This window comes from Amborella trichopoda, chromosome 5, assembly GCF_054954075.1.
Source record: "Amborella trichopoda isolate Santa Cruz 75 chromosome 5, AtrichopodaSantaCruz75HAP2 v2.0, whole genome shotgun sequence".
Taxonomy (NCBI): domain Eukaryota; kingdom Viridiplantae; phylum Streptophyta; class Magnoliopsida; order Amborellales; family Amborellaceae; genus Amborella; species Amborella trichopoda.
The window spans coordinates 41015388-41038993 of record NC_142340.1 but is presented as its reverse complement, the minus strand read 5'-3'; the positions used below and the strand labels follow the sequence as shown (position 1 = coordinate 41038993).

The 23606-nt window shown below is 37.5% G+C and overlaps 1 protein-coding gene across 1 annotated transcript; it reads left to right on the top strand.

Moving 5' to 3' along the window:
• Positions 1 to 1944: 1944 nt before the first annotated feature.
• On the top strand, positions 1945 to 17851 carry LOC18425010 (cytochrome b-c1 complex subunit Rieske-4, mitochondrial). Its single transcript, XM_011630899.3, has 3 exons — positions 1945 to 2005; positions 2226 to 2407; positions 16909 to 17851. The coding sequence occupies exons 2-3, from the start codon at positions 2236 to 2238 to the stop codon at positions 17547 to 17549; spliced, it is 813 nt and encodes a 270-aa protein (XP_011629201.1). The 5' UTR covers positions 1945 to 2005; positions 2226 to 2235; the 3' UTR covers positions 17550 to 17851.
• Positions 17852 to 23606: the final 5755 nt, after the last annotated feature.

Genomic DNA, 23606 nt, shown 5'->3' with positions numbered 1-23606 from the left:
TTTCAGTTGTTAAAAATCCGAAAAAAGATAAAGTCGCATTTTTTAAAAGATTGAATTATAAAATGTAAAAAACAGACATACATATAATAGAAACTATTTGGCAAATCTGTAATAACGCAAAGTATAATATATATTTATGTAATTTTCTCTAATTTAATTGCCACCATAGGACGTACACCCTTCTTATTCATGACGTGCCCATCCCCACCTAATAGTACACTCACGTAATATAGTATGCCTAATAGTATTAGTTTTTTATAAGCTATAAAGTTTATTGGATGCAAACGTGTATTAGAGAAATGTCCCATTGAAGGGTCACCCATGATAATAAGTATTGGTGCTTCTGGGCCATGTTCAAATTTTTAATTGAAAAACATTATTGACGAGTCAGATCCGGCAATCCCTGACATCACTTGGTGACTCATGATGTCATCGAGGCGATTCTAGGTAGAGAATCGTTTGAATCCCATTTTTCTATACGATTCAGGATGGGCTGAGCGATACCTGATCAGGTTTGCTCGATTCCGAATTGGGTTGCCGATTTTTAAAACACTGGTGTACACCAATCATTATCGGTGGGGGCATGTAGTTCAATTTTTTAATAGAAAAACATTACTAGCTAGTCAGATTGGACGATCCATAACATCACTTGGTGGCTCATGACGTCATCAGGGCGATTCTAGGTAGAAAATCGTTCGAATCCCGTTTTTTACACGATTCGAGATGGGCTAAGCGATACCCGATTTGGATCACATGATTCCAAAACGAGTCGCTGATTTTTAAAACACTGCTTAGTAGTGTACTAAGATTCTAACGTAATGCAAAAATCTTCTTATAATTCAAACAGGTCGCTCAATCGTTAGACTAAAGCAACTAACGGCTTTTCCACCGTGGACCTTGGTGATAAATGAAATTTACTAGCCGTACGTTGTGGTCATCGTACGCTGCAGGCTTTTCCTCCCTGGACCTTGGTGATAAATGAAATTTACTAGCCCTACGTTGTGGTCATCGGATGGTATGCGTTCTGTTTATTTCCATGCTAAGTAATAGGTACCACCTCGTATTTCTCATGAGCCCTTGAATCAAGGGGTGGCAATGGACACTTACCCGACCTGGGACCGATGGCTAGACCTGACTCGGGTTGTATGGGTCTAAAAATTGGACTCGGCTGGTCAGTTTGGGTCCTAATCGTGGACCCAAATACTATTCGAGTTGGGGTTTGAATCGGATTGGATTTGAGTCCCACATTTACCAAGTTATAAACGTGTGGTTTCCATAAGGTTGCAACCTTAAACAATCCAAGTAAGGCACACCTCCAAATTTTGTCATAATATGTATTTTTGGGGTAAATTATTTTTTAGAATTATCTAAAAATCTATTTTCATATATAATTATAAAATTTTAGACTCCAAAAATGGTCAAAATCAAGTAGATATATAAATGTAAGAAAATCTTAAAAATGGTCGGTCTAGATAATATATTGCAAGAAGGACTCTTTTTGGGACTTAATATATATATATATATATCATATTCATATATCTCGTTCTCGAGATAATCAATTAGAGGGTTTTTCAACATTAAAACAACATCTTTCTGATAGATTTTTGAGGTGCGAATATAATTCTACATTTTAGTGTTGCAACCTTATATAAATTTTTTAATTTATAAAAATATATTTAAATATATAAGTATTTTAATTTTTGGGGTGCGTCCAATTGGATTCAGGTCCTACATTAGATTTTCAGGTCGAAGTCCATATCTAGGTCCCATCCAAGCTCAGCCGAACTCAGACCAGGACCCGGACCCGGAGCCGGCCCATACAACCCGACCTGCTGACCTTATTACCTATCTTCACACGTGGGGGAAGCGGCATTAGCGTATTATTTTTCGAAAGTGAAGGCCTTCATTAAGTGTGGTCTTAGTTCATTCACCCGCCTCCCTCTTATTGCGGTTGCATCCCACGATTGACCGCAGCTCCTCTCTCTTTCTCTCTCATCTTTAGACGGTATAAGTTTCTCTCTCTTCTGTACTCGCTCTTTTTTTTTTTTGCACGAAGACGATCCCCGTCTTTTTTTGCATGAAGACGATCCCTGTCTTGTATAAACAGAGCAGGCCTCACGTTAACCGCTTCTCTCTTATACAAAGTCTCTCTCTCTCTGTGGATATTTTTTGTCCCCTCCCCCCTTTTTTTTTCTGAAACCTCTGTGAAATCTTATTGTGTTTAGGATTGAAGAGATGTTGCGCGTTGCTGCTAGAAGAATTTCTTCATTGCCATGGGGGGTTCAGCCTGCCATGGCCTCTATGCTTTCGAGGAGTCCTGCTTCAATAATAAGACCTGATTCCGAAGCACACTCCTCAAAAATGGCATCTATTCCGCCTAGATGGGCTCATTTTGACATGATCAGAGGTTAGTTCATGTTTCCCAAGTTTCATTTCTTTTGAAAGTTTGGGTTTTTATCGCTCTATTGATTTCTTATGTGATTTGTTGTTTTATGATTTTATCTATTGGGTTTTTTTTTTTGTGATTTCTTCTCTCTTTATGTGTTGCTCGTTTGTTGAAGATACTTGGGTTGTTATTTCCTTGTTTCGTTTGATGTAGTATCTTATTTCTCTTCTTCGTTTGGATTTTAGGTGCTTCTCTGCATAGTTGGTTTTGGTGTAGATGTTACCTTTCCAATGAGCATGTACTTGGGATGGCAATGCATCATTTGGAATTAGGGTTTCTGTGACATTTGATTCAATAGCTCAATTGATTTCTCAGAATATCTCGATTGGTTTAATGGAAAAAGGTTAATGGATCAGCTCATCTAGGGTTACTTGAGTGGCTCGTGTTCATTGTCGAGTGCTCACTTCCCAATTTATCCAGAGCATAGGTAAAATTCTGGGGTTCTGAAATTTCTAAAAATTTATTGGGAACATAGATAAATTTTTGGAGTGATGAATTTTGTGGAAAAACCTATAAGGTTGGGTTAAAGAAGAAAGGTTGTCGATATGCCAAAAGCCTGCTAAATTACAGGAACTAGTTGGGTTTCCAATAAATCGTTCTTCAGTTTTGGAATTCCAAATTCCTTGGGTGACCATGATTTCACGTTATTTCTCCCTAAATTAGTGCAAAGTCATTTTCATGGTCTTTAGGTGAATTATCTGGGTTCAACGCATTGAGAGTTTCACTTCCCTGAACTTGTTGCATTTATCTATTGTTTTGTTTATTTTTTATAATTTTTAAGCTTTGTAACTATGATTTTAGGGATGCAAGTTTCTGATTTTGCTCTTCCTTTTCCATTTTGGTTTTGGCATCTTGAATATCGTAAGTTGCAGAACTCGGTTTCATATTTTTGTGTTCATTGCATTAAAGGAAGTGAAGTGTAATTTTTCATGGGAAGCATTCCCACAATGGAATGGACGATGTTTGTGGTCAGGAATTTCCTTTTCATATAGTAACAAATTTGTAGTAGCAGATGACGACCCTTCCATATCAATATCTACTCTGTCTTTTCAAGAATTAATGCCAGATTATGATGTCCTGGAGTTCTTAAATGTTTCATGGTTTCTTACATTTGTTGGTATGGTTATGGGGTAGTAAACGATTTTGTGTCTTTAATTGTTTTCTTATTGGTACAGTTGGGGGGAATAATCCTTTTAATAGGTCAAATTGGTTGAGAGCTACATCATATGTTTTCCTCCTCTTCGATTAAAGGTGGGGGTAGGATAGGGAAGAGCTTCGCTGATTTGGTTACAATGAGAGAACAATTAGCATATGTTTTTGGTCGAGATAGAGGCCATCATTGTGGGTTTTTTTAGCCATATGATAGGAAGCCTGCTTGATTTATCTAGGGACAATTAATTTAAAAAAATTAAAGATTTAGCTGGGGAGAATGCCTTTTGAGCCACATATGGAATATCTACCCACCAAGTTTCTTTTATGATAAAAGGATTGTTTGACTTCGAGGGGCAAACTCTTGCATCGAGTTGCTTGGAGAACAAAGTAGGGGTTCTTGTTCTTTCATGGGCTCTAGTTAAGCAAGATTTGTAGTGGACCATGGCTGGCGGAGCTGATTCATGAGTGGATGACTGTCTTAGTGAATCCTTGATGCAGCCATTGAAGGTGCCCTTGAAATGAAACTTTGATGGCAGCTCCTTTTTAGGCCTTGACCTTTTTGGTGCATGGAGAATCTACCATGATGATAAAGCTTCGGTTTTGAATTTCTTTTCTTGGCCTCTTGGTGCTTGCTGTTGTACTAGGTTAGAGGCATGCACTTTTTGAGTTTGACAAACTTAAGATTTTCCTCTCATCAACTTGTATCTTGTAGGGTATCTATCATTCCCTTGGAGACTCACAGTCTCAAAAATATTCTGGTTTGTATGCTATGCATTTCCAATTTCCTTGGATTTGATCATTCTTTTCCATTTACCGGGAGCGCTCTTGGGGGACGTGGTTCTGGCTCCAAAATCCAAATCCCGCGCTCCGAAGCCTAGAACTCGACTGAAACTCTTTTTTTTTCAAGGGAGCTCGCCCTTTTTCCAGATAATCTTGATTCCTTATCCGTAGGGACCTCGATCCCACCTAACAATGGTGCTCGATCCCTTTATTTGTGGATCTTGATCTCTATCATGTTTGGATCATGATCTCTCCATTCAGGGATCTCGATCCTCGATCCCTATATTTATGGATCTTCATCCTTATCGGGATCTCGATCCCTATATTTGTGGATCTTCATCCTTGTTGTGTATTGATCCTAAACATCAGGAATTAAATTATAATGTGTAAATTATAGTAGGAATTAAAATAATTAAAGCATTTCACACAATCGAAAGAGGGAACTCATTTGTTGCGTAATGGGATCGAGTTTCCGTGAGCATTGGGACTGCGATGCTTTATATTTATAGATCGAGGACCCCAATTCATATGGATAGCGGTCCCTGGGTATTTGGGGTCGAGATCCAATAAGAAGTGGGAACAATGGTCCTTGCAAAATGGGATCTTACTCCCTTGAGCATTTGGGAATGATATCCTTATATATGGGATTTAGCTCCAGGATAGATACATTGTCTGGAGTGTGCTCCCTGAATATTGGAGCTTCTATCAGCCTTCGATCCGCCATTCCAGCTCCCAATCCCAGAGCCATCCCCGATCCGGCTCCTAGCAACTATGCTCTTTTTCGATAAGTATCTAATTCTTGTCCATGGTAACATAGGTTTTTAGATATATAGTTCTATTTATGAGATTTATTGACGACCAATGGGACAGAATAAATGTTGAACATGTGGGCCTTTGAGTACTTTGTGCAATTGAGTTTAGACAATTGCTTATCCTGATAAACGAAATGAGGGATTTGATTATGCCAAAAAGTGGGATATTAGTTAAGAGCAGCAAACAGATTGTGTTGGCAGTCCTAAACTGCTTGGCACATTGATTCAATTGACGCAAGATCGACTGAGAGGTGGCTGGTTGAGAGGTTCAATGGTGTATATTAGTGGTAGAGACAACGATTTAAGGATTTAGAGGTCTTGTGCCATCTGGATGGATTTAAGGAGGATGAGATCTTCTCTCAATGGTGTATAGTATTGGTAGAGACAAGGATTTAAGGATTTAGAGCGCTTGTGCCATCTGGATGGATTTAACCTTTTGAGGAGGATGAGATCTTTTTAGTAGTGTCTTTGCCTATGAGGGCTGTACACATATCTAATTTCATTGGCCTCAATTTGTGGATTGTGAGGAGTTTGTTCAAAAGCATGTTATTACTTTCTAGGCAGATCATTACAATGACTTTAGCATGACAAATGTTAATGCACATTTTTCTGCCTTGTGGGGTCTTTTCTCTGCATCTACTGGATACCATTTTTGTTGTTCTCTTGCATAAATGGGTTCTTTGAGAGGCTTATGTAACATTTGGTGGGTGGGTAAGCCCGGTTAATGTAATTCTCCTCTGTAAGCCATGTAATTCCTATCCCACCATGGTTTTTGGGTTGTAAACCATTGCATTTCACCGATCGGGCATTTTATACCCTTAGCCCCTATATGAAAAATCTCTCTTATTTTCTTTCTTAGTTAGTATGCTTCCACCACATGGAACAATGCGATAATGTACACTAAAATATTTTAGGCGCTAGCATTAATAAGGAGCAGCCGGTTCGCCTAAGAACAAACATTGGAAGTTTCCGTGGCCCAACTTCCTCACGTCTTTCCACCATGAGATCCAATGACTCGGCTTACACCACACATGGCGAATCTTATGCTTGTTAGCTTATCAGGTAGACTGGACTCTACTAGCACGAAACAAGTGTACAGCGACTACACGCCAACAACCTAGGGACACCCGATGAAATGGGGGCATATAGAGCGAGCAAGCAAGTACGGTAAGTTTGCCTCGCTTTCTTAAAAGCAAGGACCACTAGAGGCCAAGAATTTGGGGCTCTACCTTTGTAGTATAGTGAAATATAGTATAGTATAGTCTTGAACCTTGACCTCAATCGAGGGATCTGAGTGGTCCAGGGGGACCACTACGGCTCCTCTCTTCTGAAGAATCCATACATAGAAACGAAAAGGGAGGACGAGCAGAACTTTCCAAGTCGCAGTGCCGATCAACCAAAGTGAAGAACACCGTCGTTCTCCCTTCACGTTCACCTCTATTGATATGTTTTGTGACAACAAAAGTGCCATTCAGATTCCTTCGTTTGATTCCTACAGTGCATAGGTCTCATGTGATGGATTTTTTATGCTGCCTGATGTCAAGTCTGAATGCTTAATGCCAAGTCGAGGTTGGGAATCAGCCAACTAATGGGCAACCATGGGAAATACGTTAGAAAAGATTGGGTTTCTAGGGAGCTAGTGTTAGTGTAGGGTTCGAGAAAGCTCCTTGGCCTATATGTTACATATCCATATGATCGAGTCCTGGGGTCTCTAAAAGAGTTTAAAAAGAAGTGTTTTTGCTACCACTGGCTTTGCTCATTGGTTGGCAAAACTCACACGCTATTTGCTAAGCTATCCTTTTGGAACCACACGACTGTATGAGCGAAAAACTATTGAGAATTGGGCTGAAGACATCTGTCTAGTACGAACTAAGATAGCTCTAGAGGAGGAAGGAACCTGAGCCCATAGCTGTAGGAATCAATCCACTGTCTCGTTGCTCGATGAATCAGTTACAGTAGAGCCAAAGGCAGCTATCATGGTGAATTGTTATGATGAGTGCCTCCTTATCGTCTTTCTTTGGCTAAGTGATGTGTGCTTCTATGGTGCCCAAGACCAAGATTTGCACCTTTCATAGCTGCTGTTCATCCAGCATGATTGGATGGGACCAGACGCTCAAGTTCCTACGGTCCCAAGCAAGGGATCAGTAGTCCAATGGCAGCAAGGGCGAAGGTGTTCAACAAATCAATCAATGTATCGAGTAGTAAGCACTTGGCATTTTGTAGAGCTTTCAGATTTGCTTACCAAGAATACATGTTTAAATCACCATGATACTTTTTGGACTATATTGTTTAATATATCATTTTTTTTTTAAATTCACATCATGGTCATTTATTACAAGGAGGACCACGAGTCAAATTTTAGACCCCCTTGTACACCTAGCAGTTTGCTTTCAATTTTTTTCCTCAATTGAGGTGGGGGCAAGGGTACTTGGCTTTAATTGTTTCTGACAGATCCATTAATATGTATATTTTTTTTATGCATGCTTTTTCTTTTTATCTTATGTTGTTGACTCATGGTTGATGATGTGTTAACATCATCCATCTATATATAAAACCCATTGTCCCTCTCTTATATATATATATATATATATATATATATATATATATATATATATATATATATATATATATATATATATATATATATTATTTATTTATTTTTTTTTATTTTTTTATTTTTTAACGACACAAACTCTCTCCAATTTAGGTTGATATAATCTCTCTATGAAAACAAAAAGGTTTCACAAGCAGCTGCAATTTTACGAGATCATGAGGCTGAAGTGAATGATGTGTGTACAGTTTCTTGTTTTATAGAGCATCTAGTTTTGTTTATAGGAAGAATTTTTCTTTGATTTACCACTTAGATGGAGTAACAGAAAATCATCTCTCTGTTTCACGAAATATTGTTTAGATATTCATGATTATGTTATGCAATATTTATCCCTAATCGATGGTTGTTTACTTTGAGATAATCCAAGGGATTATAGGCTGGGGTTCAGAGTTTATAAGGATACTCTTACTTCCGATTTACCGCTGAAGGATTAGGTCCGGGTTTGGATTAATAAGGAGAGGGAGAGTCAAAAAAATAAATATTTTTGAATCTAAGTCCCAAAAAAAAAGGGGCAAAGTTGGAAGGCATTTGGAGGCATGAGATGGTCTTGCTATCATCATAAGTGTTAATGGCACGTGACTCAGTAAAATTCCGAGATGTAATTAGTCCTGATGAGTAGCTAGGATATAGCCGGTATCAGCATTTCACTTCTTAAGTTACTGAGTTCCATCAATAACTTGCCCAAAACCATAGCAACAAATTCTGATTTGTTTTCCAATTGGTGACGCTATCTACCAAAGTTATGACGATAGGATTGGACTGGCAGTGAGACTGGCAGAACTGGTGATTGGACCCATATGTTGTCCAACATGAGCACCAAACGGGTATTTCTTGAGAACCAGTCAAAACAGGTGGACTGCCGGTTATGGGTTCTCTTGGACGAACTTGCCCAATCTTTTCCCTGACCTCTCTTGCTATTTTTTGGCTTTATTTTGCCCCCCCCCCCCAATTTTTTTTTCTATATTTTCCATTTTGATTGCCCATGACATTTTATTTCTAAAATTTTCCAAAATCTTTAATCCAAAAGATCTCAAGATCTTGGCAAAATTTGTCACCCTGAATGGGTAGAAGGATTTGTTATTATTACCAACCATTTTGGCATGCATTCTTCACTTTTTGGCTGCATTTTTCTTTTTATTTAAAAATTTTCTTTCGCGCTTCTTGGAACCACACCATTTCTCTGTTTATAATAGGGATAAAGGCACACGTGGTTCTGCTTCATTGACACACTTCAACTTTATGACTAATGATGTCATAGGTTATATTAATTTTTTTTTTTTTTTGATAAAGTTAACATTGTATTACTTGGACATTAGCGGGAATAAAGTAGATAGAGGGAGGAGAGTACCAGGATACCCACGAGACGGGTGTCTTAGTCCAAAAATTGGTTCATTGACCCTATACACAAATATAGCCTCTTGAACTGGCTTATAAGAATGCCCAAATACAAAAAGGAGCAAAAAGGTGTCTAGTGTCCTAGGAAACCTCTGTGGTCTAGAGCAAAAAAGGAGATGGACCAGTCAGGGTCTTCTAGATGTGACGGGCTCTGTCTTTAGCCAGAAGGTCAACGAACTCATTCGACGTCTGCCAAGTATGCCTCCAATAGACGTTGGTATCCTTGCATATGTGGTAAATTTCGTCAAAATTTTGAGCGTGCCTGCTGCCCAAGATACAATATTTTGAGCGTCTCCTTCCACCACTAAAGGTTGGCCCCAAGAAGGATTAAATTTTTTTAGGCCCATAAGGAGTGCCAAGGCTTCGGCAAATTGAGAATCTCCATGTCCGACATATTCGGAATATGTCATGAGGACATTGCGGTTGTGGTCACGGTAGACCCCCCCAACTCTTGAATGGCCCGGGTTCCCTAATGAGCAACCCTCGAAATTAAGCTTTATGGCATTTTCTGGGGGAGGCAACCAATTGTGAGGTTTATGTACCTTGAGAGGTTGAAATTGAATAATATTCTCCCACTGCCTAAGAAAGGTTTTCATGGGAACCCCACGAAAGATACTTTGGGTGGAAGCCCAAAAAGTTACAAAGGGCTGTAACCTTGTCAAAAAGCATTGAAACTTTGTTTTTGTGTCCTTGAAAGACTCTCTCATTTTTTTCTAGCCATAAGACCCATAGGGTAGCAGCGATTGTTGCCTTCCACAATATCTGCTTTGGGCCAATGACCGCCTGAGTAATAAACGAAAAGTTCCTTAACCGATGCTGGGAGGACCCAATGGAGACCAAACTAGTGAAGGATAAGAGTCCAAAGTTCAAAGGCCGTACTGCAATGTAGAAAGAGGTGAGGGTTAGACTCCTCCTCAACTAAGCACATTACGCATCTGTTTGGGAGCGGCAGGGCTCTCTTTTGAAGCTGATCGAGCGTGAGAGCCCCTTGACAGCAGGCAATCAAATTGAAGGTTTGGACTTTTGGAGGAGCTACAGTATTCCAAACTTTGGAGAGAGGAGAGATGGGATTTAACGGGTAGGTAGGCAATTGGGTAAATTTTTTGTAGAAAGAAGCTACTGAAAACTTACCAGATGGGGATAGAATCCATATCAGAGAGTCATTCTCTAAAGAAGGTAGGAACACCGGGTAAAGAGCAGTTGAAAGGTTGGAGAAAGCTGAAGTTTCCTCCTCGGTGAGGTTCCTTCTAAACGAGGGATTCCAAGTTCTACGCCGCCCCTGCAAGGACCATTTCAACTGCTATGGTGGACTCTTTGTTGGATGAAAGTTCAAAAAGGTTGGGAAATAAGTCCCTAAGGGGAGCATGTCCAATCCAAAGATCAGACCAAAAGCACGCTCTATTGCCTTCTTTTGGATGGAAGCGTAGTGATTACTTGAACAGAGCAAGAGAAGAGGTGAAGGATTTCCAAGCTCCTAAAGCCCTGCTACGGGAAGTCTTGTGAGGCACCCAATTGTGATCCGGAATCTTATATTTGTTTCGAATAACCTATGCCCAAAGAGAGTTTGGTTGGGTGGCCAATCTCCACCACCATTTCCCCATCAAAGCCAGATTGTGTTTTTAAGATCTCTGATTCTTAGACCACCTTGGGACTTGGGTAGTCGGACTCTATCCCAAGAGATGAGGTGATGTTTGGTTTTTTCTGCTTGGCCAGACCACAGAAAGTTCCTCATTAGTTGGAATTTTGGCATTGGAGTCATTTTTTGTACTTAGGTTATATTTAATTTTTGCATGAGTTGGAATTTTTTTCAACAAACATGAATGCCTAAACAGTATTCGTGAAATAGAGAGAATCTTCTCTTACTCCATCTAAACGATAAACCAAAGAAATTTTTTCCTATAAATAGAACTAGATTCTCTTTAAAATCAGGGAATTAGATCACTTTTCCTTTGAAGATGAATTAAAAAAAATGCTCGCTTCATAGCCTCATGATAACCTAAATTTGGAGCTGTGTGAAGCCTTGATCTTTTCGTAGACATATGATATAGACCTTATTTGGAGTGAGTGGGTGTTGTTAAAAAACAAGAGATAAGAGAGGGACAATGGGTTTTATATATGGATGGATGATGTTAACACATCATCAACCATGTGACATAAATACATGGTCAAAAGAAAAAGGCATGCATAAAGAACATACACATATTAATGTATGTGTAAGCAACAATTAAAGCCAAGCACCCCGACCCCCAAAGTCAATTGAGGGAAAAATAAAGACAAACCCTTACGTGTATCAGGGGGACCATCATCATCATAGCTTTATCCTAACGATTTGGGGTCCGCTACATGAATCTTGTTTCGCCATTCCGCTCTGTTAAGGGCCATACCCTCAGTTAAATAAAATGACCATGACGTGAATTAAAAAAAATAGTCCAAGAAAGGGATATGTTTAAAACATGTACTTAGAAAATTAACAGCCCCCAATCTGTTTCAAAACAACTAGTCTCTCTTGAATAAATCAAGAAAGACAATGCATAAGTGAAGGTGTCCTATAGACTTGACCTTCCACATAATGTTATGCGGAACACTTACCAGGACAATGAGTGGAGAAACCTTGAGCTAGGTCCATTAGAGGTAAGCCTCCCACATACAACACATTCATAGTTTTAATGATCGCTCAAAAGAAAACCCATTTCTCATAGGAAACGGCCTCCACTTCGACACTCATATAGGTGAATCCATGGAGAACATCCTGCTGTTCGACACTCAGGTTTATGCTTTACATCATCTAGACAAATGAACTCATTGAGAGGATAGGTCTGTGTTTAACCATACACAAGATCGCTACTGGAAACTCGATGAAGGCTATGATCGAGGATTTTGTAAGCGGGAACATTTTGATGGTGTAAATTTTAGAAGGTGGCAGTCCAAGGTCCATTTCTTGTTGAGGACTTTGAGGGTCGACTATATACTGAAGAAACCATGTCGTTTTGCTAGGACATATATTGCCTCTTTTGGTCAGTCATTTGCTTAGACTGGCGATAATCAGAGTCATGAACCATCAACTGACCCAACCAAGAGGAATCCAGTCTTCCAATTGTCAGAAGAAAGACAGTAGTGGGAAGAAGATGAGTACAATGTCAAGGGCATATCGTGAGACTTGAATGCTTTTGAGTTATCCTCTGTTTGATCTCTACTTAGGAATGCCAGCTGCAAAGGAACCGTGGGAAGCTCTAGAGACAAAATCTAAAGTGGAAGGTGTTGGGAGAAAGAAGTATCTAATTGTTAGATAGTTGAATTTTAAGATTATAGAGGAAAGATTGGTGCTAGCTCAAGTCCATGATTTTCAAATTATAGCAAATTAACTTGTGTCAAATGGCATCATCCATGTGGGCATGATAATAAGATAAATTCCGCCCGCTTTGGAAAGGCTATGGAGGTACATTGGTGCATAAATGAGAGGGTTTGAGCTTGGAACAACTAATGGCTCATTTGAGAATTGAAGAGGAAACCAAACTCAGAGATATGAAAGCACACAAGTTCCATATGGTCGCCAGAGCCCATGTTATTGAAGGTCAGAAAAGAAAGAAGCCAAGAACTGAAAAAAGAATTAAGATTGAAGAAAAGAAAGAAGAGAAGAAAGAAGAAAAATGAAGAAAAATGAAAGACAACAAAACTCCAAAGCCAAAGATAGCTCATTACAAGGGACGGCAACTGATGGTATGCTATTTTGACTTGTTTATAACTATTCATTCAGCAGTTGCTTGTTTCTTTGCAAGTGTGTGTTGTCAAGCACACAACAACAGAACAGTTTCTCAATCCATCTGAGTTTGCACAACAAAAGAACAATTTCTTTTGTCTTTTTTTTGAAACTGTTAACTGTTGTATTGACAGAGAGAGAATAAGTACAATAGATTGGCAGAGGTGGCCCTCATACTAGGCCACATGCCTCAAAAAAGAATTAGATGTCCCTGGAAGGGTGCTCCTGTACAAAAAAGGTCTGGCATTGTGGAACCATTTCTCAATCCATCTGAATTTGCAAAGTGGGGATATGGAACTCGATTTGGAATTATGTTCAAGCCCACCTTCTGATTGTCATTGCTCAAGCCTTTCCTTTTCCACTAAGTGATGTTTAGATTTTTGTTTTTTGGCCCAAGTCCTACACATGCCCTATTCCCCATGGCAGTGAATGAAATACGCATTAGTGTGACCATTTTGTTAATAGCCTCTTCAATTGTACATGCTTGCATATATCAATATCCAAACCTGGTTGTCAATAAGTTTGCCTCTCCTTTGATGTCATCACCCTCAAGTCTTATTATCTTTTACAACTTCATCTTCCACCAACTTATTATACTCAAACAATTGGGGTTAGAAGAATTGAACCTTTCATTTTTGGATCCTTAAATGGTGTATGAATATGCCATATGTCAACTTATTATACTGAAATAATATAGCTATTGCTTGAGATATAAATGTTAGTTTTGCATTGCATTTTTGTTTTGTTGCTCATAAGGGGACATGATTCAGTCACTTTCCTCCCTTGGGGGGGGCAGAAAAGGGAGGGAGAGGCAGAGGGAAGGCAGGGTTATTTCATTTTCTAGGTATTTGCAGGAAGAGAAGATAATTTCTCATGTTTGCATGGACACCTGGGTACTATTTTCTGGAACTCTGCAATGTTATATCTCGCCCTGTGCAATAGTATCTGTTCCACAGCATGGTTGACATGAATGAATGCGATTGTTTATGTTTATGTTGAATGAGTAATAAGAAATAAGGGTTTGTGTACATAATCATTACTACCTTCTTTTTCAATGTTGTTCATTAGCTTATTTAGTTTGAAATGACCTTTAAATAATTCACATTAAGTCTTGAATGCATTGTTATGCAGTTTTCTTTTTATTTGATAGACACTGTCACCATTGTTATAGTTTCAAGGAAAAGTGATTTTTGGAAATATATATTGGATCATATGTAGAAGAACACAATTTCTATGAGTCCATGTAGAAATGAGTCACCTCTTAAAAATCTATTTTTGAGATGGATTTTTGGACTTACTTTTTAAGGATGTGTAATCTCTAACATGGAGATCATGAATATAAAAAATAAATAAATTTTAGAAATTAGAAATAATAATTCTATGAGTAATGATCCTATGGGACCCTCCCACACCCATGTGTGTAGGACCCCAAAGGATCACCATTAAAATTGGCACAGATATCTAGAAAAGTTATCACATGGGTGTGGGACTTGACTTTTTTAGATATCTGTACCAAATTTAATGGTGATCCTTTGGGGACCTACACACATGGGTGTGGCAGGGTCTTATAATCTAATTCTATTAAGGAAACATTTGGACAGTTAGTTTCAATTGTTTTTAGATGGACCACCTATGTGCATCCATCTTTAAGATGGATGCTTTATACCTTATTGTAGACTTGCGGTCCAGCCCTGCATGAAACAATTTTCCTATATAGGAACAAAACACATTTTGGAGATATTGCAATCCTTTGCCACATTCATGGATTAGTTTTGATCAGGGTTGGCAATGTGCCTGTCAGTCTGGCCCTAGATAAACCTGGGTCCAGCTTATATTTTTGGTCCTCGGGTAGGCCTGGGGTTGAATCCAGGCCCGGGTGCCCACCAATTCCTGGGGGGCCCTGTAGGCATGGCCTCTCTCTCTTTCTCATACACACACATGATTTAGTGAACATGACCTCCAAAACTGGAGAAGTTATAGTAATGGCAAACTTAAAAATAATTAAATCATCACTATACATCCATGATTAAATGTAGATGAACCATTAGTCTAAGACTTTATCTAATACATAAAATAATAATTAATCTTTTAAGAGGATCTTAGTGATCCTGCTTTTTATTTCATGCCATTCTTACTTTTTCAATCCAAGAAAAAGTAAAATAGGGCTGTATCATATTTTAAGGAGCATAATAGAATCCTACAATAGTAATAGGGCTTCCCTATGATCTCTCTCTATCTTTTTAATCTATCGTGTAGCCTTATACTTGTTGGATTCATCTCTTCCAATTTGATAAAGAACAAGAGAGGAAGAGAGGGAGTTGTTAATATACTGAATAAAGTGAACTATATCTGCCTACTGAATTGTGCCTTGAAGATGTCTTTAATTCCCTTTAAAAGATATGGATGGATGGATTATGTTGGAAACAAAATCAATTTATGGGAGAGGATATATGAAGTACGTTAACATATTGGACTGGAGAGAAAGAAGAGCCATTTGATATATAGGAAAAATCAATTGAAGGTTATCCAAATTATCAAGAGATATATTTCATTGTGGGAACAAGATGAGAAATCTATAATCTATATTACAGTATATATTAGGGAAAGAAGTGAAATAGTGGGCAATAGGTTCTGGTCGGGCCATTTCTATGCATAGACCAATAGGGCCAGGCTAGAGCCAGGGGCCTTACTTGGTTAGGGCCTTGGGCCATCCCTTGCTCGCCCCAGGCCCGATTGTTTCCATTTGATCATGCTTTCACTGTAAATTTCGCAGGAAAATATTTTTTTCTCCTCCCATGTCATTTCATTTACTCCCCAATTTTTCATTCTTTAAAAAAAAAAAGAGTTTATTTCAAATTAGTTGATGTTGTCTAACGTCTATGTGAAATTTCATGTAGTTTTATTGTATTTCATTTCCCTACATTTCATTTGCTGCACCTGCTTGTCATCTCTCTTCAACCAAATGTGGCTATAATCTCCTATACAGATTCTTGTCATAGAATTTTTGTGGGAATATTCTATTCTTGCTTTCTGCATCTGTACTGGTTATGAAACATTAGTAATTAATTTGCTCATTATTTACTATCAAAGCAAAAAATTGATCTACACATTGGCAGTTTTTGTTTTCTGAGATATGGTAAGTTACACATCGGAATCTGATTGGGGTATAGAAGCTTCTCTTTTTAATTTGTTTGCATAATCTCTCTTTCTCTCTCTCTCTCTCTCTCACACACACACACACTCTCTCTCTCTCTCAAAAGGGTGTGGTTTGTGTGAAGCTTCAACCTTAAAGGATCCAAGTAAGGCGGACCTGCAAACCTCGCTGAGAATGCAGTTTTGGTGCCAAAAATCTATATGATCGTCCAGAAATATTTTTCCCCGAGTATAGAATTTAAAGCATAGAATGACCAGGTCTATAATATTTGAAAATCAGGATGGTCTTCATAATGTGTTACAAGATGCCCTATTTACAAGACTTGAAATCTATGTCTTTTCCATATCTATATATCTCAAGGTCAAGTTGATCTTTGGAGTGTTTCCAAGGTCAGAACGAACTTTTTTATGGGGTTTTTGAGTTGCATCTTACTTCTATCGTATAATGTTGACACCTTATATAAATATTTTTCCTCTCAAAATTCACGTGAACCCATGTTATTCTGAAAAGTGCGACACTCTGTAAAAACAGAAAATAAACCATCATTATTTGCTTTTGGTGTGTGACCTGAAATCCATACTCTCGCCATATTTGTTTCTTTTGTTACATCCAAACGATCAAGTGAAGGGGCCAAACAATTTTCTTTATTCCTTTTTCCCCCTCAAATTCCAGCCAGTCTAATTTAATCAATGTTGATCTTTTCCTTTTCTTTTCTTCACTCATGTGTGTGCATGTGTGTGAGGGAGAGGTGCAGAGAGACCATTCACCATTCCTAACCAACCCTGTTCTGAGTTACGATAGGTTTTGCCTCGGAGACACTCGCACCCCGGCAGGACCTCAGCCTCCCTGACCTCCCTGCCACTGTTGCTGCCATCAAGAACCCGACGTCGAAGATCACTTATAATGAGCATAACCACGAACGCTTCCCACCAGGCGATCCTAGCAAACGGGCATTTGCCTACTTCGTCCTCGCTGGTGGTCGCTTCATTTATGCCTCTTTCATTCGCCTCTTGGTCCTCAAATTCATCCTAAGCATGTCCGCAAGTAAGGATGTTCTTGCCCTCGCCTCTCTTGAGGTTGACCTCTCAGGCATCGAGCCGGGATCCACTGTTACAGTCAAGTGGAGGGGCAAGCCTGTTTTTATTCGCCGTAGAACTGAAGAGGACATCAAGTTAGCGACGAGCGTTGATTTGGGACAATTGAGAGATCCACAACCGGATGAAGAGAGGGTCAAGAACCCTGAATGGCTTGTGGTGGTCGGTGTGTGCACCCACTTAGGGTGCATCCCTTTGCCTAATGCTGGTGATTACGGGGGTTGGTTTTGCCCTTGCCATGGGTCCCATTATGATATTTCTGGAAGGATTCGGAAGGGCCCGGCACCTTATAATCTCGAGGTCCCGACCTATAACTTCTTGGATGAGAACAAGTTGCTTATTGGGTAGGAGAGATGCTGTGCTTGACTAGTGTCGATGTTGATGATATGGATTTTTTTTTTGGCCGGCTTTTGCTGAACTAAATAATTGAGTTGCATGGCCATATAGCCTTTTGAGGTGTGTGAAAATGCCTTTTTTTGATGGATTACTATGCCATGTAACAACTTGCTGTACCTATTTTTTTTCCTCATTTGTCTTCTCTATTTTTTTTTTCTTAGGTGTTTCAACTGTGCGTATTTAAAGGCTTAGAGCATTGCAGTCTTATGCGACTTTTAATTTTGAATAAAATGGTGGGTTTCTTAATGGTGTGATATTTGTTTTTGGAATTACCGTAATTGTGAGTGGAACCAACTTTTGTTGCAGGAAAACTATTGAAATTAGTCTCCCTTAATCTCCCATCATATCAATTATTTATAGATTTTTTCAATCATTCAACTTTTGTTTGGAAAATTAGAAAATGCTTTTATGCATCAAACATTACAGGAAGAATGTGATTTCCAATTCCGTTAAAAATGTTGAAAACAGGTTAATTCCATTTGGAAGTGATATCCACACCTTCTGTATGGTTATGCAGGTCATACAAAAGCAGTGAACGAATATGTTTGAAAGTAACAATATTGCTCCATTCAACAAAACCGATATTGTCACCTGTCCTTTTGCTAGTTGCACCCATGAACGTGGTTCACAACAACATTACCGCTGAATGGCCCACTCAATTTTTAGTCCTCTGTCTATAATTCCACCCATATTTGGGGTTTGATTAGCATAAGGATGGGTGCGACCAGCAATTTCTTTTGTCACTTTCTAATGTATGGGTGTACGCAGGTCGAATCATAGCTATTATGATCGGATCGAATACACCGGCTTGGTTGGTCCTTTGGCTGATCCTGTTTAAAGTAAAGACTTGACTTGATTGATTGAAAAGTCTCAAATATGACTCGTACCCTTTATTTTTACTAGCTATACTAAGTTGAGAAACTTATTTATAATATATTTTATATTTTGAAACCATCAATTGTTTTTTTTTGAAATATAATCCAACTTATTCAACGGGGTTTGTGATTGAACTAAACCACACGTCGAATCCAATAACATCTTCGCCATTGAACCCAATGACCAATGGTTGTGATTGACATGCATAGGATGGGCCCACGTGAAATTTGTGCCCTAATCGCAGCACACCCGGCTCACCCAAAACACAGTGCGCCACTCTCTCCTTGTCGGGGACAATTTGGTCATTTGATTATTTCCTTCCAACCTCTTTTGGTAATTAACTTAAAACCTCAGGGACCATTTGGTCATTTTGTTCACTTTTAAACCTTGAGACGGTATCTCTCCCTCCGTTAAAGCTCAGTCGTCTCTCTCTCTTCTCAGTTGCCCTTTTGACCTTAATTCTATTCTGTCCCAAAACTAGAACCCTAACCCTAACCCTAACCCTAATTCTCATAATAATGTGAACTGTGATGGTACTTATTTCATAAAGCTCTTCTTCTTGAGCAATCTTCGAAGGCCTTAGAATCAAGGGAATTTGTGGTTATTTTCCTCTATTTATCTCTTTGGTAATGCCTTCACTTCCCTTTACTTTAACCTTTAAGGTTTACAAAGCAACATTTCATTCTTTACCAGGTCTTCTATGATATGGGTGTTGTTTCAACAAAAGAGCCTTTCCAGTGTATTATTAATCAGGGGATGGTATTTGGAGAAGTAAGCATTGAGTTGTCTGTTTGTGCCCACTTTTGTTAAATTACCACTTATGTTTCTGATGGTTCAAGTGACAAGTTGAATATACCGCAAATAGAGACCAGAAAGGAAGATTAATATCTGCTGATAATATTAAGGATACGGTTAAGTACCACCATGAAAGAATTCCAGAGGAGAAAGTACGCCAAACTATTTCTGGCAATTATTTTTTTGAAAAATTTCGTACAGAACTCTAATTTTCTATCTTATTTCGTGGTAGACTCTCTTCCTATTTTTCTTTTAAGCAGCATAAAAAAATCTATAAGTACTTCATTGTATCCCCTCGTCTCTTATCTCCCTCATTTACTCATTTTTTTTATAAAAAATAGCCCCAACAAATTTTTTTATATCATTTCAACTAAAAAAGATTTGAAAAACGTTTCAAAAACCTTTTTAACCCACCCTTTTATATCTCTCATCCCATTGTATCCTTTAACCCAAAAACGTTTCAAAAATATATTTTTATTATATTTTTTTGCAACTTCTCTTTGAACTCTTTGTAAAGTAAAGTGCCAATTACTTTTTTTGACATGTATGCAATTTTAGGGGCAAAAAAGGTAAAAGATATAAAAAAAAATATTTTTGAAACGTTTTTGGGTTAAAAGATATAATGGGGAGGGAGATATAATGGGGTGGGTTAAAAAAGTTGTTGGGTTAAAAAGAGTTTTTGAAACATTTTTTAGAACGTTTTTTTGTTGTATAAAAAAGTTTGTTGAGGTTAATTTTTGTGTTCAAAAGTAAATAAATAAAAGATGCGAGGTACAGTAAAATCTTTAGACATTTTTTTATGCCATTTGAAAAAAAATTGAAAAGATGAACGACTTAAGGTTATGTACTAAATTTTCCCTTATTTTTTTTTGCAATAGGTGCTTAAAATCCGGTGACTCTTATCTGCTTAAAGAGGAGCCCAACATCCGTTTAAGTGCAAGGGCATATAAGATGAGTAAAAGCAGGGGAAATGTAATCAATCCAATGATATTGTTACTGAATATGGAGCGGCCTCTCTTCGTCTATATGAAACGTTCATGGGATCTTTGAGGTAGTCTATATAAAATGTTTATTAAAAGACACTTCATGATAAACCTATGTAAAACAAGTGTAATTAATTGGTAGAGGAAATAATTTCAACACCATAGTGTGGCTTCATGGACTTCATGTTCTCAAGTGTAATCAATTCATTACATGAATCATATAAATCATATAAAATGATTGCCATCAAAGTTGCAAATAAATGAAGTAAAAAGAAACATTTATGGGCTGCAAAAAGAAGTAACTAGCTCATGATCCAGTAAAAGACAAGGCAGTACTCTATACAAAAAATGGTACCTCTAGGAAAAAGGTAACATGCACAAAAAAAAAAAAAAAAAAAGATGTTTGAGGTAGCACTCTTCATAAAAAATTGTGCTAATGAAAGCACATTGTACAACCAACAAAGTAAAAAAACAAAAAATTTGGAGCGAAATACAAAAATATTGATTAACTTCCACCAAAATCCCACAATTCTTGATAAGCCGATTTTCATGAAAGCAAGAGCAGCTTCAACTATTATGGTTTTACTCAATGGTTTAAAAAATGGATCGGTGACCCGGATCGGGCTTCCAAAAAATCGATCTGGATCGACGAATCGGCGATCAGGATCGGAAATCGGGTGAATCGGTCAGAATAAAGCTTAAAAAAAATTCGAAAAAATTATTAAAATTCATTATAAATATTTTTTTTTAGGAATTCAATAAAAAATGAGGGTACTCCATTAAGAATTTTCATGTTTTTGAATGAATATGCGAATATTGATATGTTCTTTCCCTGCATGAACCGCCATTCAGCATTTAATTTACAGTATTTCGTGCTCATCCCTACACTGTTGTTGTTGGGACTCGATATGTGAATAATATGGCTGGGATAGGGTGGCCTCAGAATCATCATCTCTCTCATTTTCTCTTTGAAAAATATGGATTAAAAAAAAAAAAAAACAAATTTTCAAAAAAATCGATCATGGATTAAAAAAAAAATCACAAATTTTCAAAAAATTCTATCATGGATTACAAAAAAAAATTCAATCATGGATTAAAAAAAAAAAATCACAAATTTTCAAAAATTCAATCATGGATTACATAAAATTCGATCATGGATTACATAAAATTCGATCATGGATTACATAAAATTCGATCATGGATTACAAAAAAAAACAAAAAAAAAAAAACAAAAAATTCAACCGTGGATTACAAAAAAAGAAAAAAACAGTTCGATCATGGATTACAAAAACTTCAATCATGGATTACAAAAAACTCTATCATGGGTTACAAAAAAAGCAAAAAACAAAAAATTCAATCATGGATTACAAAAAAAAAAACAAACATTTCGATCATGGATTACAAAAAAAAAACAAACATTTCGATCATGTATTACAAAACATTCAATCATGGATTACAAAAAATTCTATCATGGGTTACAAAAAAAAAAAAAAAAACAAAAAAAGCGATCATGGATTACAAGAAAAGAAAACAAACATTTCGATCATGGATTACAAAAAATTCTATTATGGGTTACAAAAAACCAAAAAATTCGATCATGGATTACAAAAAAACAAAAACAATTCGTTCATGGATTACAAAAAAATCGATCAAGTATTACAAAAAAATCTATCATGGATTACAAAAAAAAAAAAAAAAAAAAAAAAGAACCGTACGGACTCATTGATTCCGTACAGTGAATCGGCGAATCACTGTGCGGAATCGTCCGGTTCTCTCTAGAACCGAATGATTTCCGATTTTTCAACCGATCCGGTCCCTTTTCACGAATTCCGAGTCGAACAGGGCGAGTCCGGTTCGACTCGGCGTTTTTTAAAACGCCGGTTTTACTTAGTCAAGGATATTATTCCTCTTATCTCGTAATATTTGATTGATCTTTATGAACTCATTTCACAAATTCAAGACTCGTTACAAAGCACAACTATTTTATCAGTCCTTTACCAGCTTTGAACCTTCCATGACAAGCTTTATTGCAATTCCCTACCACCAAGAAGAAAAATTACAAGTCAATTTCTGACACAAAAATTAGTTTCAAAGATTTGGACTAATGGTTAGAGTTAAAAGTCCATAAAAATGTTACTAATATATGATCCAAAGAAATTAAAAAATGAAATGCCTATGGTTTCAAAGGACATGAAACTCAAATCAACACTACCACTCAAACTCATAATTCATACTAGCAGCAACACATTAGATCCAATATCCCCTAACATAAGAAAAAATATAACCTAATTTACTAGAAATTGCACACAATATAACACATTTAAACTATAATGGAAACAGATGGAGAGAGAGTGCCCTTGGTGGTCATGTTGGAGCGAGAGAGTGACCCTCTATCATCATAGCCAGAGAGAAAGAGCCCAGTCATAGTGAAAGTTTGTTTTTTAGTTCAAAATTTAAAATTTTTATTTCAAATATGAAAATAAATAACAATTGGCATATATATCAGCCATTAGCCTGCTTTGAATGAATTATTGTGGATCACCATCTACCTAGTAATTACAATACATAAAATTTGTCAAGGAACAAGGTAAGCGAACATGTCTACTTACTACCTTTATAAAAGGGATTTATGTGCAATAGTGATACATAATTACTTGAACCAAAAAAAAGGGAAAACAATTAGGTCAATTTTCATGCTAACTTTACCCAATATGTCCAAAACCTTCTCTCTCTCTAGAATTTTTATCTAATAAAAAAACTAAAAATCATAGAAACCCAAAAAATGAAGAAAAAAATCTGAAATAGACACACCTAGTTTTAAATTATTAGGAAATCAAATATCCCAAAATAGGTTGGTCCTAGTACAAATTAGGAGAAAATATTTCAAGATTTGTCAAATAAAAAATTTTCGAGTAAAATAATCCAAAAAATATATCAAAACAAAAAATCCCAGAAAAACTTGTATAGATTCGAGTCAGACTGTTGTCAGTGACATGGGGTGTGTCACTGGACCTAGAGCTCTCAGCGATGTGCCCTGTGGCACCGACACCTGGCAGCGCTAGATTGGATCCAAACCACCTACTTCCTATTTTAGGGCAATTTTAATATATAAATAGCCCCTTTCCATACCTTTTTCACCGGTCAGACATGGAACCCTAATCTCCATATCCTTATCCCAATCCTATATTCAAACATAAACTTAGACCTAGGCCACTAAAATCCTACATCTAGGATGCTGTTTCCAGCAGCATTTAGAGATAAAACAATCTTTTCAAGTCGAATCAAAGTCGTCGATGTCAATTCCTAAGCAACACTCTTACCCCGAGTGCAATCATTCATTTGGATCTACAATGTC

Excerpts from the sequence above, each read along its gene's own strand:
- LOC18425010 (XM_011630899.3), top strand. The coding sequence starts at position 2,236 with ATGTTGCGCGTTGCTGCTAGAAGAATTTCTTCATTGCCATGGGGGGTT. Across the intron at positions 2,408-16,908 it reads TCATTTTGACATGATCAGAG|GTTTTGCCTCGGAGACACTC; the intron begins GTTAGTTCATGT and ends GAGTTACGATAG.